The sequence below is a fragment of the Syngnathus acus genome, chromosome 2, assembly GCF_901709675.1.
Source record: "Syngnathus acus chromosome 2, fSynAcu1.2, whole genome shotgun sequence".
Taxonomy (NCBI): Eukaryota; Metazoa; Chordata; class Actinopteri; order Syngnathiformes; family Syngnathidae; genus Syngnathus; species Syngnathus acus.
In genome coordinates this window covers 15,955,937-15,973,681 of record NC_051088.1, presented here as the reverse complement: position 1 = coordinate 15,973,681, position 17,745 = coordinate 15,955,937, and the positions used below count along the sequence as shown (strand labels likewise).

Genomic DNA, 17,745 nt, shown 5'->3' with positions numbered 1-17,745 from the left:
CTTCAACAGCGCTATACTGACCACGCTCTTGTTAAATATTTAACATGACCTCCGAAATGCAGCGCATTCCACTAACCACTGTGATCCCATCCTTGTGCCTTTAGTAGTTGGACTTGAAAGGCGTTTTGGTATTAATAATTAAAGCACAATGTAATTTTATAGTATGTTTGCACTACAATAATGTTACAAGATCAAATGCCTGTAGTCCCACAACTTAGAGGGTGTCAGGTCAGGGAGGGCTTCATTCAATAAAATGTATCCATAACAACCTGCTCACAATACAAATCGTAACAGAGCTACTGTGAGTAAAAGGCAAACTACTTTCTTCATACTTTTTTCATACTTTATTGAATGATTTTGATCAATCAGTACATGAGTACTAATTTCTCACACTGATCATTTTTTGTCAAACAGTAATGAGTTGTCCCGTCCTGTCCTGTCCTGTGCTTACTGTCTGTCGGGTCACAGGACCATCTGCGGAGGCTGACGGCAGCTGAGAGAGAGCCACGGTACTGCTGTCTCGCCGCCCCCGCTCTGCTTCTGCCAGGAAAATGACGCTGGACGTGTGAAAAATATACACTGGTCTTTTCCTGGATCAGAGGGCTGAGTTTTAGAAAAATGGGACGCTTGGATATGCAAAATAAAGAGATTGTGTCGAATTGTAGGTCTATCCTTATAATTAGCAATAAATGTATTGCTCAATGATTAAAAAATGGACCTGTTAGTAAGTTAGTTAGCAAAAGGTGTTTCCCTGATAATGTGGCAGGATTTCAGTTCAGTTTTGTGAGTGCTGACTTTGTGTAAATAAACATGTGTATGTTTATTTACACAAGGTCGCCGATAGCCCAACTGTCGACAGGCCCTAATAAGTCCATAACTGCTTTGTTGAAAGTCAAATTGACCCAGTAAAATAAAAATGAACAATAAATAAACATTTCAAAAAATCATTAACGTAACACATCAACCATGAATAAAATAAATACATTAAAAAAAACATAAACATCCCAAAACAGAGAGACCGCAAAAATGACTTTTTAATCAAAGTGATTCTTTTATTTTTCATCTTCACTTGTACAGTTTGGTCCCCCCCAAAAAGAGAGAAAATCTAAACTTATAGTTTCTTATTATTTCTAGTGTGACGCAAACCCATTGATCGCTTACACACCACAAGTGTACATCCCATGAACACACACCACTTCAACACCACAAAAACCTACACAGATTTGACACACTGTACTTCGTGCATGCGCACGTACACACGCACACACACACTCACAAATGCGCGCACACACTCACTGACAGGCAACGAAGCGACAGAAAATGACTTATTGTACATCAAAAAATAGTTGAAAATATACATATATATATATATATTATTTACAGCTCAAGTATAGACTGATACACATTGCAAATTGATCGAAATGTACACCAAGATTTACAGTTTAAATACAATAAATAGAAGAACTATGCATTGTTCACATCAAGACTGAACCGTCCAGTCGATTCATTTTCGCTTTCGCTAAGACCCCCGCCACACTTACAGAGAACCCCCCCTTTCGTTGGGACTAGGGATAGAAGCCTGCCGTCAATAACAAAAATAATAATGATAATTCAAAAACAATTGAACTTTTTTCAACATTACTCTTAAAAGTAAATGGCTTCCAGATGAATTGATTTTGTGGACAAAAAGGCAATGAAAGTGCAAGGATGCTGGATCTACCAATTACGACTTTCAAGCGAGACCTTTTAGGATCTTTACTAGAATCTTTCATTACGTCCTTGTTTGCGGTCAGCCGATGACCACTGCTAGCTACTCCTTCAGTAGAAGCATTTTGATGGAATTTCAGGAAAAACAAAACTATATGTGAAGAGGTTAGTTGGTGAATGTCAAGGGGTTCCCTGTACTGACTTACAGTTGTCCGACAAGCTTTACAGATAAGGCCTATAGACAATATTGCAACCACGAGCCTGTAGCTAGCTTTGTTAGCGTAGCGCCACAGATAGACGCCATGAGGCCTCACTTTAGATGCCTAACATAAGCATTGTTAAAAAGCTGACAAACAGCAATGGGTTATTTTAAAATAAGTTCATTGTTCACTTTAGGGCAGAAAAATGTTGTGCTTGTCAATTTTTGAGGGATTGCATTGGCAATGTTAGCTTTAGCTAAAGACTCGATTAATTTTAGAAAAAAACAAACGTGCTGGGCCAGGATTGGCCAATTTGCCTTTCGGGAGTGTGGCTTAGCGAAAGTTTAATTCAAGCTATACATAGGCTATGGCTCAAAATGCGATATATCTATATATTAATCACAATTAACACAACAGACAAAACCAACAGACCCAAGAGTTGGAACTGTACGAATAAGCATCGACAAAAGTATTGAGACAGGTCCATACTCAACCAATCAGTCATTCAAGGGTTGGCACTTTGTGCCACGCTATAAATGGCCAGAAGTGGAAATTGTGCAGAATCATGGTAAAATAGTCATACATGGTGGATAAAAGAAGTTACGCATTTGAAGAGCAAACAGGTCAATAACAAGGTTTTCATACATCCATTGTTTTTTTTCCCAGCAATACAAAAGTCAAAATATGATTATTTACTTTTTTAATCTGACACCGAGAAATGACTCGGTTGAAAACAATGAGAGTGAAAAAGGACGGTGAAAAGCATATCTTCGCTTTCAGATGGAACACATGAAGTCAACTCCAATAACGCTTCAAACACATTGGTCGTCGATACAAAATGTCAAAATAGTCTAATCAAATTCAATTCATTGTACTTTTGATCAGAGCAACTTTTTTTATTTTTGTATTTTCCAATGGCAATTATATTGGAAAGAGCAAATAATAGGCAAATTATTGGGCCGAGCAAACCAGTGATTGTATTTTAGTGCTTTCAGCCTTGTCCCTCCGGCCAAGACGACATGATCTATACGTTTCTTATAGTAATTCATTCTGACTGGCTGACGGGCTGGCTGGTTGGCCGATTAGTCGGTCATATTTTTAGCTCACCGGCTGCTGCAGCTCATCGCTCTGGCAGCAAGACGCAGCTGCTGCTTTGTGCTCACGCAAATGTGCTTTTGCTGAAATGTACCTGGGCTCGAGCCATAAAGAAGACAAGATGACATCATAAATCCTTGCACTGATGATTCTCAAAGTTTGCTTAGTGGTGCTTTGCAAAATCATAGCCTAATTTCAGTTCAGTTGTATTTCACTTTTAAGTAAAATACATTTGTAAACCGTACAATCCGTTTGTGTTCAAACGTTGATATACGTAAAATTTGATGTGCAATTTTATGTGCGATACAATTTAATTGTAAAAAACATTTTTGGGGCATTTGACTTGGCGGCAAGGCCAAAATTTAAACATTTGGGCTGTGTGCTATTACTTTCCTGAACAGCGCAACATTTATGCAATTTCCATTTCTGTTGTGCAAGGTGGCTGTTATCACGAGGCAACTAACTATAGAATCATTATGAGATATAAGTTGAATAAAACAGACAAGTGCGTGGAGACGTTGACATTGTTGGAGACGTAGACGGAAACCAATAATGAATATCAGCATGATCATCATCAATAAAATACGAGAGCATAAACGCAGCGAACCACCTGATCGCTCTCCAACTTTGGACACTCAGAAAGGGTCACAGGAAGGCAGCTTTGCTAACCAGCAGAGACATCTAGTGGTTGCAACTGTGTATTCTAAAAGCAAGCAGAACATGCATCAGTGTTCAAAACTCCAAAACGTAAGATATAATGTTTTTGCATGAAATTTAAAAATGGTCGTACAATGCACTTTAAATTTTACTGATGAACTTTTGCATGAGCACCTCCAGCTATTTAATCTTTCCATAATTTTATCATAACTTCTGTTGTCTTGGAGAGCCGGGCGTAATCTAAGGTTTACCAATCTGAAAGAAATCCGATTGACATTGAAGCACAATTGATTTGCGCTGCCTTAATTTACTGAATCTGTCAACCCTTAACCACTCCTGTCTGGTCTGGACAACTGCACTGAAGTCCTTTACAAGGTTCCTAGCAAGGTCTTGCACAGAACATCATCACCCTCAGCCTCACGCCAATTCATAGGCTTCCCCCCTAAAAGGCCAGGGACTGTTCAAAATCCACCTAATTACAGTTCCTATTGAATCGCAGGTTCAAGTGGTGATCAAGTCGCGTCTTGTAGTGGGCTACAAGACTGCGAACATGGACATTAAGGTTCTAGAGGTTCTACAGGTTTAGATCCTAGTGGTGATCACGAAAATTCTGAATGTGACTTGAAGAAGGTTTTAGAGGTACTTAAAGTCTGGATGTTCTACAGAAGGTTCAAGGTTATCAAGGAGGTGCTGGTTGTCCCCTACAAGGTTCTGAAAGTGGCTATTAATGTTCTACACGTTCTACAAGACTACTGAAGGTTGTGTCGAAGGTTCTGGTTCAATGCTATAACTAAACAGTAAAGCATCTCATGAGCAAAGAGGTGCACAGGCGACAGCAGCACACTCCTGATGTTCATGGTGTCTAAGGCGCGTTGCCAAAGCGGCACCCTGGGCGACACCATTTCTATTTTTACACACCGAGGGTTCACCAGGGTCTCTCTCACACAAAAGACAAGAGTCACACCTCTACTTCCCCCACCGAGGCAATCAAACACAATCCCCCGCGCTTCGTTAAACAGGTAGGGAGGGAAAAAAGGCGCGAGAAAAGTGAGACTCTGTTTTAGAAAGGGACATGTTATGGACAATTGAATTTGGAAGGTTTTTTGTACAAATATTTGTGTGTTGCGAGTACCTGCCTTCAGTCTATTTTCATCCCATAACTTATACCCTTAAAATGGATAGGTTAAAAATTGGACTGATTGGGACTTTGGGTTGTTTTGAAAGAAAAAAAAACTGATTCTGATATTTGTTTTCAAATCTCAGAATGATCTCACCTCATCTGATCCTTGCCTACCCTCTCGGTTGGTGCTGGAAAGTCTGGAATGACCTCCCTTTTTATGTTTTTAAATTATGTCGTGTTCAATTGTCTTACGTTTTACGCTTCATTTTTTTATTTATGTGCAGCTCATTGTTGTAGCTGTGGTTGTCTTTAAAGTGATTCTATAAAATTGAGTTGAGATTCAAATGATCCAAAGCTTACTTTCATTTTGATACAAGAGACCAAAATTTGAAAAAAAAAAAGTAAACTAAATCACTCAAAGTTCACGTGTCGGATGTCTATTTTGTGCTATGCTGTGATTGGCCAGTCTGTGTTTCTGGCAGTGTGGCTCAGTGAAAGATCACATATTGATTGTGCTCTTTTCCATATTAGCCCATTTCAGGGTCCTCCACACAATCCCCCAAAACTCGCTCAGCAGCTTTGGCAGGAAAGAAATTGCCAAAATTGGGTGGACCTGTCAATCATGACAGGATGCAGCAAAAAGTCTCAAGGACCCATACCTGGAATTGAACAGGAAGGTGGCCATTTGGTTTGAAGCCACCTTTTTGAGCTAATTCCAAGGCTTACTTTAACAAACTTCTCTCTTCTCAAAAGCCCTGATGGAAGCAAATATTAGTGACACAAAATTGTGAGCATTTTTGGCCTAAGCCATCGAATGAGGGTGTGGTCAAAGTCTGATGATCATTTGGGGGATTGGCCATGACAAAGTGGGTTCAGAGCTAATGAGCACTGGACATACTTAGACCTGATGCACCCGATGAGTAAAGGTGTGATGAAAACCAAAAACAAAATGAGCTTGACAGATTATAGCTCAGATTCGGGTGAGCCGATGTTCTGGTAGCCCGTCTTGGTGCCGGTTCCGTAGTTGGTGTTGGTCATCTCTTGCGTTCCGCCGGGCCCCAGGTAAGGGCGTTGGGATGGCACAGGGGAGGGCGCCTGGCGAGGGTTCTTGCTGAGGATGAAGCGCTGCTCGTCCTGCTCCTCCAGGTTGGACATGTCCTTCATCATGCCTTTGCGGTAGGACACGGACAGCTTGTTGGAACCATCAGACAGCAGGTTGAAACGACGGGCTACGAAGACCACTGGCAAGGGCAACATGGCCACCACGATGAGGGAGTAGGCCATGGCTGAAGCCCAGGGAGGGTAGTTGTGGAAACGCTCAGAGCCCTGGACAGACAAAATAGACGTAGTGCTGAGATACCACATCACATCGTTCAAGGTAAAGCACTTAAAACACTAATTTTACATTTTGCATTCATTCTTATGGAAAAACATGTGAACTTTTCTACTACAAACGCAATCACGGGATGAATTAAGTTCGTAAGTAGAGGTTTCACTGCACTTATATTTGTGTGGGCAATTGTTTTCGTATCAAATGGATGCTTTGTTTAAATTAAAAGGCATACCTCTGACTCCACCCAGGCATTGTAGCCCGCAGGGCTGACGACCATCTCGATGACGGTAGCCGTGATGAGCAGCACTAGAATGGCCGGTGACACGTACCTCCACATGTAGTAATAGAAAGAGTATGGCCGGAAGCCCAGCATGTCCTCCAGGTCCTGCATGAACCTACAAGGAGAAGCAGTCCATGGCAAAGTTGTTGACAGAGCGAGCTAGCTGATGATGGCAAGGGTTAGACACAGCACCAAAGTTTCTGCTGGGAAGTTGGACACCGAGAATAATTGAATTCATAAATCGGATTCCTATTGTTTAATTTGAATTATTTGCTTTGAAAATCGTACAATTTGAATTTCAATTTATTAGGAAGTGAAGAACAATAAACTTGATCCTGAATTTAAAATTATGAAACATGCTTTTGTTTCTCTAAAATGAAAATTAAATTGATCCTAATTGAAAATTCAATTTGTGTTCACATTCAGTTCTTCTCAATACAAATTTAGCTCGCTTGACAAACATCGATGTTCTTTTGGAAGAGCAATCGATTTTAGTACACAGTTCTCCAATCGGCACCAAACCGGTCGGCTTTTATTTCAGTGTTAACTATCGGGCACCTTTTGGTTCCATATATCCAGGCCACAGAGATGTTCTCCAGGATCACCACCACCGTGAGCGGCAAGCCCGCCGAGTAGTCGTCAAACATGGTGACAAAGTAGTTCCCTGAGCGCTGCACAAACAGCAGACCCAACAGGAAGGCAATGATACAGCAAACCACTGAGGGACACAAACATGCTGTCAGAATTTTGACCCACTTCAAGTTGTTGAAGGCATAAAAAGAAAAAGCTTACCGCACAGAATCTCTTTGCGTATCTTGAAGGCATCAAGGATGGGCGTGGTGATGCCCGTCATGGTCCCGATCATGCTTCCCAGACCCAAATTAATGAGCATGAAGAAGAACATGACCGACCAGAAGGGACTGGCCGGGAAGTGCGTCATAGCTTCTGTGAAGGCGATGAAGGCCAGACCGGTTCCTTGCACCGCCTGCATGGTGAGGATGATGATAGTGATGTCTCATGTGACTCAAATGAATACTCGAAAAAAATGCATGAATAGGATGTCACCTTTCAAGAAAGCGTCACTCACCTTGTTGAGTTCGTCCTCCAGCACACACGAGTCGAGGCCCAGCTGGGCAAAGTTTTCGTCCTTGACCGTCTTAATGACTCCATACATTTCCGCATAGTCTTGCGTGGTCAGGTGTGAGAAGTTGATGTGAGGAGGGATGAGCTCTTTACTCAACACGCTGGTGTTGAGGTACACCAAGATCTTCTCTGCATTCCTGCACATTTACATGAGTTACAAATTCAACCTGTTTCTAAACATATGCTGCACACAAGTGTATGTGTCAAAATAAAAACTCAACTTAACAAAATTGCCCTTTAAGAGCGGCAGGGACGGCGACATACTCACTCTACGACACATTTCTCATTCATGATGTTCGCCTTGAAGCCCAGGACAGCAAACACCACCAGCGTGGCCAGGATGGATGTGACAAAGTTGATGACGGAAACAAGCGCAGCGTCAAAGTGGCAGTTGTTGTCTCGCTTGTTGTAGCTGGAGAAGGCGATGACGCCGCCAAAGCCGAGGCCCAGTGCGAAGAATACCTGCGTGGCCGCCTCTCGCCACACCTGCGGTTCCAGCATCTTCTCCAGCTGACAATCACACGCCATATTTGTCACATCTTTACTGCCCTGGTACGCCCTGGACTTTTCAGATTCGCCCCTAAAAGGAGCCAATTTTCCAAGGGCAAGAATTGTGCTGACCGGTTTTAAAATTTGGACCTGGTGATTGACTTGCCTCCTGCACTGGCTTTTCATCACTTTTATTGGTTTACGGTTGGCGCCTCACCTTTGGTGTGAACATGTGTGCGATTCCATCCACTGCGCCCTTCAGCAACAAACCTCTCACCAGGAAGCAGAAGAGCACCACATAAGGGAAGAGAGAGCTGAAGTACATCACCTGAAGGAGACATGGAGGTCATATTGCTCAGTGTTGCCATGGATACACGAGTCAGCAAGCAAATGCACGCAGATACACGGTTCTCGTGAATCGGGGGTTGGGAATGCAAATGGCCCACTTAATCCGGCCCAACAACTATTTACATTGCCATGTCATGCATTTTTCAATGTTAAATAGAATTGAACTGTATGATTGTGAAAAAATGTCACTCTAACAGGCAGTGTGAACTGTTATTATTTTTTCAATGTACCACTAGAGGGGGCAACTACATATTTCATGTTTTTCAGAGATCCGGATGTAAAACAAACAATTTACTCCAATTTTTAATCTTAGTTTTTTCTATAAATCATAACATAAAATTTGTGCATGATTTAATTTTATTAAAATTACCTTTTATATTACTTTACTAAATACTTTTCTCACAAATTATAATCAAATGCCTGATAAACAGTAATTTTAGAAAATAGCAGAAAATATTATTTTACTGCTACAATAAAACTATGTTACATATTTTACATGCATATCATTATTTTGAACCTCTAGGACCATCTCTGGAAAAGACCAATAAATGGCGACTTGTACCACACCTTCCCAGACGACTGGATGCCTTTAATGACAGCCAAGCACACCAAGATCCAAGCCACAAGAAGGCAAAGAGTCATCTTCCAGTTCAGGCCGCCCGTGTCGTCGATACTGCTGGTGATGTTGAGCGTCTGACGGTACCAAAAGTAAGTGGTGGCCGAGCTCTTTTCACACTCTGGCTCCACGACTGCAAGGACCAAACAACAAGCGTGGCTGTGAGTTGCGTCTACACACATCCAAACCGAACCTTTTATTTTTTGCTGCACTTACTGGCTTGGGTTCCATTGATGTGGACCGGGCATTCAGCCCAAGGGAGTGGGTACTGGAAGGACTGGAAGAAGTAGAAGATGCTCCATCCGATGATCACGTTGTAGTAGAGGCCCACAAAGCCGCAAACCTGCCACGAAACGAGAGAGCAACCGAGAGAGGGACATCAGTTCTTTATTCATGGATTAGAATACAAGGAAACAAGATCAATATGAACAAATACAAACAAATACATATTAACCCGAAGTGATCAGAAATCACTCTCACGTTGGACAAAATCCTGAAATCAATTTTAATGATTTATCTAAATATCATGCACCTCAAAAAACTCTCACATTCACCCAAAAACCTCTTTCACGGTTTGTACAATGATGGTAAAAGAATGAATACAGGAAATCCAGGCACATTTATGTGAGTGAAAAGGTGTGTGCAGTTTATTCAGTTAGCTTCGCCAAACATGTCGGATTAAATCTCCTGGGGCAGGAGATGCCGAGTCTACGTCAGATTAACTCTGAGTGCCAATGAATTATTGAACTGCTTGCTCTCAGCAGTCCTGGGTGAGGCGCTATTTATAGCTGCCCGACATCACATTTTGCATGTGAGAAAATTTGTGTGCGAGTGTGTGTTTTCTTAGAATGATACACATTAACCAAGTTTGCTGACTAAATGAACAGACTTCTGATCGAAGCATGACTATGTACAAAAGAAGAATGTTAATAAAAGAGAGGCGCAAATTGAAGAATGGAGCTGTGAGGAAGCTACCAGACGTGTTAATGCTGCAAGCTGCAACTTGGTCTTCTCACCAAGGCAACAGACAGCATTCACTAGATCCTCGTGATTTTCCAACAACTGCGAGCCCAGCGCTGAGAGGAGGAGGACAATTATTTCCTCCCTTATTCACTACCCAACGTGGGAGGTTACACTCTAAAAACTCTCAAAACTATGTCTGGATTTCCACCACATCTATTTATGAATCAACTTGTTGACCTCAATATTGATTTTCTCTCCTTGCCTACACCCACTAGAAACATAAAGAGAGATACTCCACAGCTAAAATCGAGAACTGAAGAAGCATTTTGCATTGAAGGTGAAATTTATTCCTCAACCAAGCCCGGTTGCCTCTCACATGTTGCTTTGTATTGAGACACGATAATGATGCCGCTACCATCCATCCAAAGAAGAAGGTCATACGCTTACCATCAGGCTCGAAACCCCGATGCCTCCCAACAGGGGGTAGACGTAGTTCCACACGCCAATGCTGCCACGTCGGATCCTCTGACCCACCGCCAGCTCCAGGAAGAACAGCGGGATGCCGATGAGGATGAGGAGGATGAAGTACGGAATCAGGTAGGCACCTATGAAACAAGGGAGAAGAGTGTATGGCGGTGGACTTTGTTTGACTCCCGAACGAATGGGCGGACGTTATTAATTCAGATGGGAAAATGTTGTTTTGAAAGTCAACCAAATGGGAATGGGACTGTAATACATTCACCAAACCCCCGTTTAGTAGGTTCACCTACCTCCACCGTTCTTTTGGCACAGGTATGGAAACCTCCAGACGTTCCCAAGCCCAACTGAGAAGCCCACCTGCGCCAGGATGTACTCCATCTTATTGTTCCAGGCCGGCCTCCCGTCCTCAGCGTCAGGGTCCGGGGAGGGCAGAAGGGCTCTTACTGGGGCAGTGGAGCCCGGACTGAGCCCCATGCTCATCTGACTGCTCTTGTAGTCCATGGGGTGCTCCAGAGATAGCAGGTCGGCCACGGACTCGGTGACCGGCTCGCTGCTGTGCTCCAGCTGGGTTACTCGAGTGTTGTTCGGCATGGCTGAGCACACGTGTGGGAGCTTGAGCCAAGGAGGGTTGAAGCAAAGAAAGAAAGTTGGGAGATGTCTGATTGGGAGATTGGAAGATGTGCGTCTGAAAAAAAAACAAAATGGTTGGAAAGTCAGGTTGCGTACTGCCCATCATTTTGCAACAACAAGCCCAAAAGGTTTCTCTTGAATATTTTATCGGGGGATTTTGCACACAGCGAAAACCTTGAGGTTTGCAAATTTGTCTCGGATCATTTTTTGGAATCTATTCTCCTTTATTTGCACATTTATTTTTTATCAGGATCTGACAATAAAACATCTTTTGGTAACATATTGTGGCATCCTTATGTTTTTGAGAAGTCTATTTCATTGTTGCTATTTTTTCATCTTTGTTTGAGTTTTTTGGGTTTTTTTGCAGTAATTTGTGGGGCCCATGGTGGTTTTTGGGACATTTGGACTTTAAGTAGTTGACAGAGAACGGGAGTTTCGCCGGGTCTTGACTGTAACTGCCGCTGTTGTGTGTGTTTCAGTAAATGTATTATTTTAACAACATGCGTGGAGTGATTCGCGTCCACGCGTGCAACAACTTAAACATACCTCATGCATGGAAAGTAAATTTTCTTCTCTCCGAATGCAGCTACTATTAGAGCATGTGCCTGTATTCCCTAACATTTATTATGGTATGTAAATGGAAAAGGTGAGTTTAATGACATAACTATTTGTAAACAGAACTTAACAATGCCACTTTTACATATTTTGCTTCTTTAAATAGGACGTAAATATCAGTGTTGCCCAGTCATGCAAAGCACAACAGTAGTCCTGCAGCTCAGAACGAAGCAATGCACTAATCCACTTCATTACAGCAGCCAATTCCCTCTTAGTGGATGTTATTACTCTAAAGTTGAATCATGTGACAATCATGGGCAGCGGGACGGCTTTTATTTGTGTGATGACCCTTCCAAGGAAACTGTGTTGCGATTCAAAGACAAGATGAGACTAAATCTAGGAGCTGTTAAATGTCAAGCAAAAATCAGCACTCTAAAGTCTTTATTGACTGTGCAAGTATAAACAGAAGTCAACCAGTCCAATACTAATTCAGTAAAAACAATTTTAAAAACATTTATTTAGCTTTTAATGACCCCCCAAAATGAACACTAGCACCTCATTGGTCGCACAAGTATGAAATTAATTAACACTATTGTCATTCATGTATTTTGTGAGAAAAGTATCAGACTGAAGTTAGACAGTCGAACATACTAAAATATATTTTCCCTAACTACATTTAACTTCCCTATTACAATCTTCGGTTTCTTAACTCCCTGGCTTTGTTCTCTTAGTACCATTATTCATTTAGAAAAAAGTGACACGAAAAGCCACAGAAAGCTAGAGCAAACCATAAATATCATTTGATGTTGGCTGAAATAACATCCAGTGATACGAAGCGGAAATGATGAAACAAAACATTATTGAGCTCGTGCGTCCTCATCGCTGCCACCTAAAAGATGTCATGAAAGGATTTGACTCATCAGAAACACTCAGCATGGCTGCAATGGTTGTGTTGCTTAAACATGACATGAAAACATTGTGAGACAATGAGGCTACTGTGCAAAAGCTTCAGATAAATATCACAGTCACAATGCATAATGCAGCTTGATTGAGGGCGGCTGCTCGCAGACAGACTACTGCAAGAGAACAACGCTCCAAACTGAAGTAGCTCCAAGAAGTCAATAGTAACTCAAATAATTTAATTAAAAAAACACGTTGACGAAAAACGCAGTTGCCGGTATTTTCAATCACTCTCTTTAACATATAAAAAAAACATATAAAAAGTGAAAATGATGGTAGCAATACAAGCCAGAGGGCAGTTTCAGTCAATTTCAATCGACAGGATAGAGAATTATTATCAACATAACCAAGCAGACGGGAAGCCCACCCGAGTAGCCCCCACTGGTATCATGCACATGGCATTCCTTAAAGACGGCGATAAAACCCTGCAGTCACGACACTAAGCGGCAGTTGTGACCTTATTACAAAACATAGCGTCGCTTTACTGCTGTGAAAGCTAAAGTGAAATAAATAATCAAATATCCTGTACATTGTACAATATACATATCAGTTTGAATGTGCTCACATTTCACCTTGTTTCTGAATTAAGTCATTTGACTTTCCTAAGACATATAGTTGCTGCGCAATTCATATTTCAAGTGAGGTAGAATTTTGAGGGGGGGGACACGCTGTGTTTTGTTACTTGACAAAAAGTGATGAATTCTGCTGAATTTGATGGAAACAATCGATCTACTCTTAACACCTTCACATGCTTTGTGAGAATTGTTTCCTTTTACGTTTTTTATCCATTCTCAACAGCTGAAAAAAAATCAATGATGTTTGTGCTTCTTGGGATTCATCAGGTGTAAGAAGTGGAAGGCTTTAGAATGTCAATCTCCAGACTTAAACCGTATTCAGCGTGTATTATGCTTAACGGTGTAACACCTTTCATACTAAATCAAGCATTCAAAAAGAGGCTGTGCAGGAAATGAATTGCAAAAGAAAAATGCATATGCAGTGTAGGAAATAATTAGGATAGTGCTTGGTCACTCACTGAGCTACTATATTGAGCACAATACGGACAGATTGATCCGAAAATCAATGAGTGCGTTGTATTGACGTTTGTGTTTTCACTTTCCACTTTGAATTTGAGGCTTTGTTTAGTCATTTGTTTACTTTTGTATCATTTTTGTCACATGGTCAAAAACATGTGACAACAGCATTCTCGGTTTTGTGTCACACGGTCATAAATTATGAGCCAGCAGCTCTGCTACAGATGTAGCCTAACATGCAGCATGAAAACAACATAGCGACAGTGTTCTTTAGTCAAATCAAAGCATGACAGCACAGGTTCACGGTTTCTCTCACGGTCCATATCTGTTGGGACTTTCTTTTAATCGGGTTGCTAGGCAATGGCTCATCTTACAAAATGGAGATGCAGCCTCGCTGGCCGCTTGTTTCTCCTCTCGCCATGGCAAACAGACATGACATCCACTTGAGGGGATGGCTGTAAATCTGGCTGGGGGGAGGGCGGGGTACGTGCCATGGCAGAGGCGGAGGTGATTGTTGTGCTGCTTGCCGGGATGACACTAAAGCCAAGCGGCCAGCAAAGGCAAAGTGACACATTCTCTCGGGTCACATTTTAAAGGATTCTTCTTTGCTGGCAAACAAATTGTTGCAAATTTACCTACTCTCAAATCCAGCTCAAAAGCCTTGCTAAGGTGCCATGTTAGAGCAGCATATTCTATATAATAATATATGTTATTTCTGTCTCATATTTTGTCTAATTCCTCTTTAGATCTGAAACCCTGTCTTCAGTATTGAAGACAAAGGAATTGACTTTGCCGTTCCAATACTTTTGGAGGGGACTGATTGTTTGCCAAATCCCTTGTGTGTTTGAACATGCTTGACTAATAAAGATGATTGTGATTCCGATTGTGATTAAAATCACGTAGCTTGAAAAACAAAAAAAGGCGTGCGAGGGCAGCAGAATTAATTATTTACATTTGAATTTATTCATCCATACAGTCTTCGTTAAAGCCAGTGCTACTCAATTATTTTCTAGTAGTAGCATTTGTTTATAAAATTGTCCGCCTCTGCATAACATTGTTTCCTAATTAACATGTTCCCTGGGGTCACACGCTTTCCCCCAGGCATCCCACCGCAACCCCCCTGGGGGGGGGGGGCCGCCTTGCTATTTGGGAAGCAATGATTGAAGTTAAACATGGCAGGGCCTTAAGCCCTTTAGCACGTGGCCATTTTAGGCCACCGTGAGTCATGCTGTCGTAGGATTATTATTCTTGACAAATTTTTATTGCTGACAAACTTAGGCTCCACACTTCAGCCCATTTATCAGTAAAACTGAATGGAAATGTGAATATTTAGTTTGCAAGGGAGTTGGCAGTATGCACCCCTACATGTTTTACTTGCACACCTAAAATTTTAGGTTAGGGGGTCATTGTGCTCCCATAAAAAAAAATTGTTGTCTGGGGCCAAGGAATATTTAACATTTGACATTTTCTTGGCTTTATACCCTATTCAAGTTGTTACTTATGGAAGGATTTAACCTGACATGCAAAAACAAAGTCTACAGCATAAAAAGACCAGTTCAGTGGATAAGACAAAATTTATGAAATATTAAAATGGCAGACCCTGCTGATTTATCTATGAAATTTGTATTGGTCCAGTCGGGCCATCTAGTGACAGTCTCTTGGTGGCCCTGTCAATATAATCATGCATGCATGCTTTTTGAATGAGGGAGAAAGCCGGAGTCTACCTTGAGAAATTCCCACACAAAGTCCACACAGAAAGGCCAGAGTTGGGATTCAAACCCAGAACCTCAGAACGCACGCACGCACGCGCACGCACACACACACACACACGCACACACCTATAATGCAGTGTCCAACCAGACACAACCTCAATCTCAACACGCTATATGACCTCTACTAACGTGTCAAGGTCACATGCGGTGTCTGCGATGTCTCCATCTTTCCGGCGAAGGGGGGGGGGGGGGGGGGGGGGTGCATTGAAACAAATCCCTGACTACGTCTCGCGATGCGCGCCAGGTGTGAGGAAAAAAATGGAAGCGTTCGCTGGAGTGTGCGGGGGTGCGCCACACGACGACGACATGCACATGAAATGGAAGGTAAGAGTGACGCACGTACCTCGGGTGGATTTTTAGGGGTGTTACGACGCGACGCGGAGGCTCTTCATGGGTGACGGGCGGCGGCGTCCATGTGCAGGATCCCTGCCACGCTCACGGGTGGGCGCGCGACACGCGAAAAGTGCGCGTGGATCGCAAGAACATCGAAGAGGAGGAGCTGCACCGCGTCTTTGCTTTCCACGTGGTTGTGATGGTGCGCAGCGCAAAGCCCCCGGACAGGATGGACGCAGAAGAAGAAAACCATTACTAGAGCAACTCACGACCATGTATGACGCAGGTTTGAGTCATCCGCCAATGTGCTCGCGTCAGCGGACGAGGTGAACAACAAAAAAACAGCCGACTACCCCCCCAAAAAACAGGTTGGAAAAAAGCAGAAGACGCACGTTGTAATGGCAAGTTGCTGTACAGTACCACGATATTCTTTATTCTATTCATTTTATACAACTTTGGGGAAAAATTATTTGATTTTGGTTGTTTGAATAAAATGAACATGTCGGTTTTGTTACTACCGAGAACATCGCTCCCAAATACAGTTATGTCATTTAGAGCTTATTTGCAGAAAATGAAAAAAATGTAGCGACAGGAAAAAAAAACATACAACCTCATCTTTCTCAAAAATGATAAACATCATGATTCTAAAGATTTCGATCACTACCGTCCATACATCCAATTTCTTAACCGCATCATGGCACCTTTATTACCTGTACTGGTAATGTTTTAAGTGACATCAGTTGCCATGTAAAAGTTAAACAATCTAATATCAAACGCCTCAAAATGATAAAAGACTTCCTGTCTCAATAAAGACATCTATCAACGCTTCTCACTCAGTGTTGCTTCATGCCAAACATCAGATGTCAACCCTTCCTTGAAATGAGACTTATCACCCCAGTCGTTATAGTAGTGAAAGTTTGAATGTGCAATTATCTGCATTAATGGCAAATTTTGAGCATTTAAAGATGCTAATTTACTGCTTGTCACTCATGACATCTATCTAAATCTTGGCTGTTCCTGTGATTTATTTGGATTTTTTGTGGTTTTCAGAGTGATTTCATCAGATTCTATCGAACAAATGGCAAGGACATTGCAGTGTATTTGCTTTTACACGCGCACGCACACACACACACGCACACACACACACACAAACGTACTGCGTCATCATACAACAAGTATGCACAGTGTGTTTCCTGTCTCCTTCAATCCACTCATGTGACTCAGTTTCAGAGGGCTGCCTGCTGGGATCAGTTTCCATGGCAACTACAGATCATATGATGGTTATTCATCCTGTGTATGTGCATGCACTTCTTTTTGTTCAATCCCTTTCTTCTCTCACACTCACACCTATCGACTCAGAATGGGTCATTGTCTTATATCACGTTTTTTTTCTTGTTTCAATTGATGCAATTTACCAATAAACCAGCCACACATAAGATGGCGGAGTAAATGTTACGGCCAATCAAAAACCACCCACAAATGTAATTTTAAAAATCAGGACTACTGACCACAGGTCTTGCAGGAGCAAAACAATAAAACATTTAAATAATGCAAAATCAGCTAATTAAATCCCCAATTGAAATAATACACATTGTGAGGGTTTTTTTTCCGATTGGTCATAGAATTTTTGAATGAAGCAGTTCTCTTTAGCAAGTCAATACTGAGTTCTTGGGATCTGCTGCGTCATCGTCATTAATGGTTCATGTTCCTCCATGTCGCTTCATGTGTAGTAGAAAGTACAGATCTCTGTTTTCAATATAAACAAAATCATCAGAAAATACAAATTCTCTATGCACAGATACCTGCAAAATTATTCTGATACTTAAGAGCTGCATTACTTCTCACCACTGTGTGAGTGCTGTGTATTCTCTACTCCCCTGACGCCGTCGAGTCTCCCTCAGCAAAGGCGGGTTGCCAGGTGACAAATTAAACAAGCTGACGAGCACCGCCGGGCTAAAACCCGATCCACTTCCCGAGGGGTGTCTGTGCGCAGCTGAGCTCCAGCGGCCCTCGCCTTCTCATTATGGTTACAG

The 17,745-nt window shown here is 42.0% G+C and overlaps 1 protein-coding gene across 1 annotated transcript; it reads right to left on the bottom strand.

Annotated features, from left to right (window-relative positions):
• Positions 1-1,648: 1,648 nt before the first annotated feature.
• Positions 1,649-16,031, bottom strand: slc6a17 (solute carrier family 6 member 17). Its single transcript, XM_037240443.1, has 12 exons — positions 15,723-16,031; positions 10,722-11,116; positions 10,399-10,556; positions 9,205-9,331; positions 8,940-9,121; positions 8,242-8,352; positions 7,804-8,045; positions 7,480-7,672; positions 7,185-7,377; positions 6,951-7,110; positions 6,345-6,507; positions 1,649-6,105 (listed from the first exon to the last, which is right to left on the bottom strand). Exons 2-12 carry the CDS (start codon positions 11,020-11,022, stop codon positions 5,743-5,745), a joined length of 2,193 nt encoding a protein of 730 aa, XP_037096338.1. The 5' UTR covers positions 11,023-11,116; positions 15,723-16,031; the 3' UTR covers positions 1,649-5,742.
• Between the last annotated feature and the right edge of the window lie 1,714 nt (positions 16,032-17,745).

Bases quoted from the DNA above. Each gene is read 5' to 3' on its own strand.
- slc6a17 (XM_037240443.1), bottom strand. From the start codon at position 11,022: ATGCCGAACAACACTCGAGTAACCCAGCTGGAGCACAGCAGCGAGCCG. The intron at 10,557-10,721 runs GTAGGTGAACCT...CTTGTTTCATAG, and splicing joins GTGCCAAAAGAACGGTGGAG to GTGCCTACCTGATTCCGTAC. The intron at 9,332-10,398 runs GTAAGCGTATGA...GTTTCGTGGCAG, and splicing joins TCGGGGTTTCGAGCCTGATG to GTTTGCGGCTTTGTGGGCCT.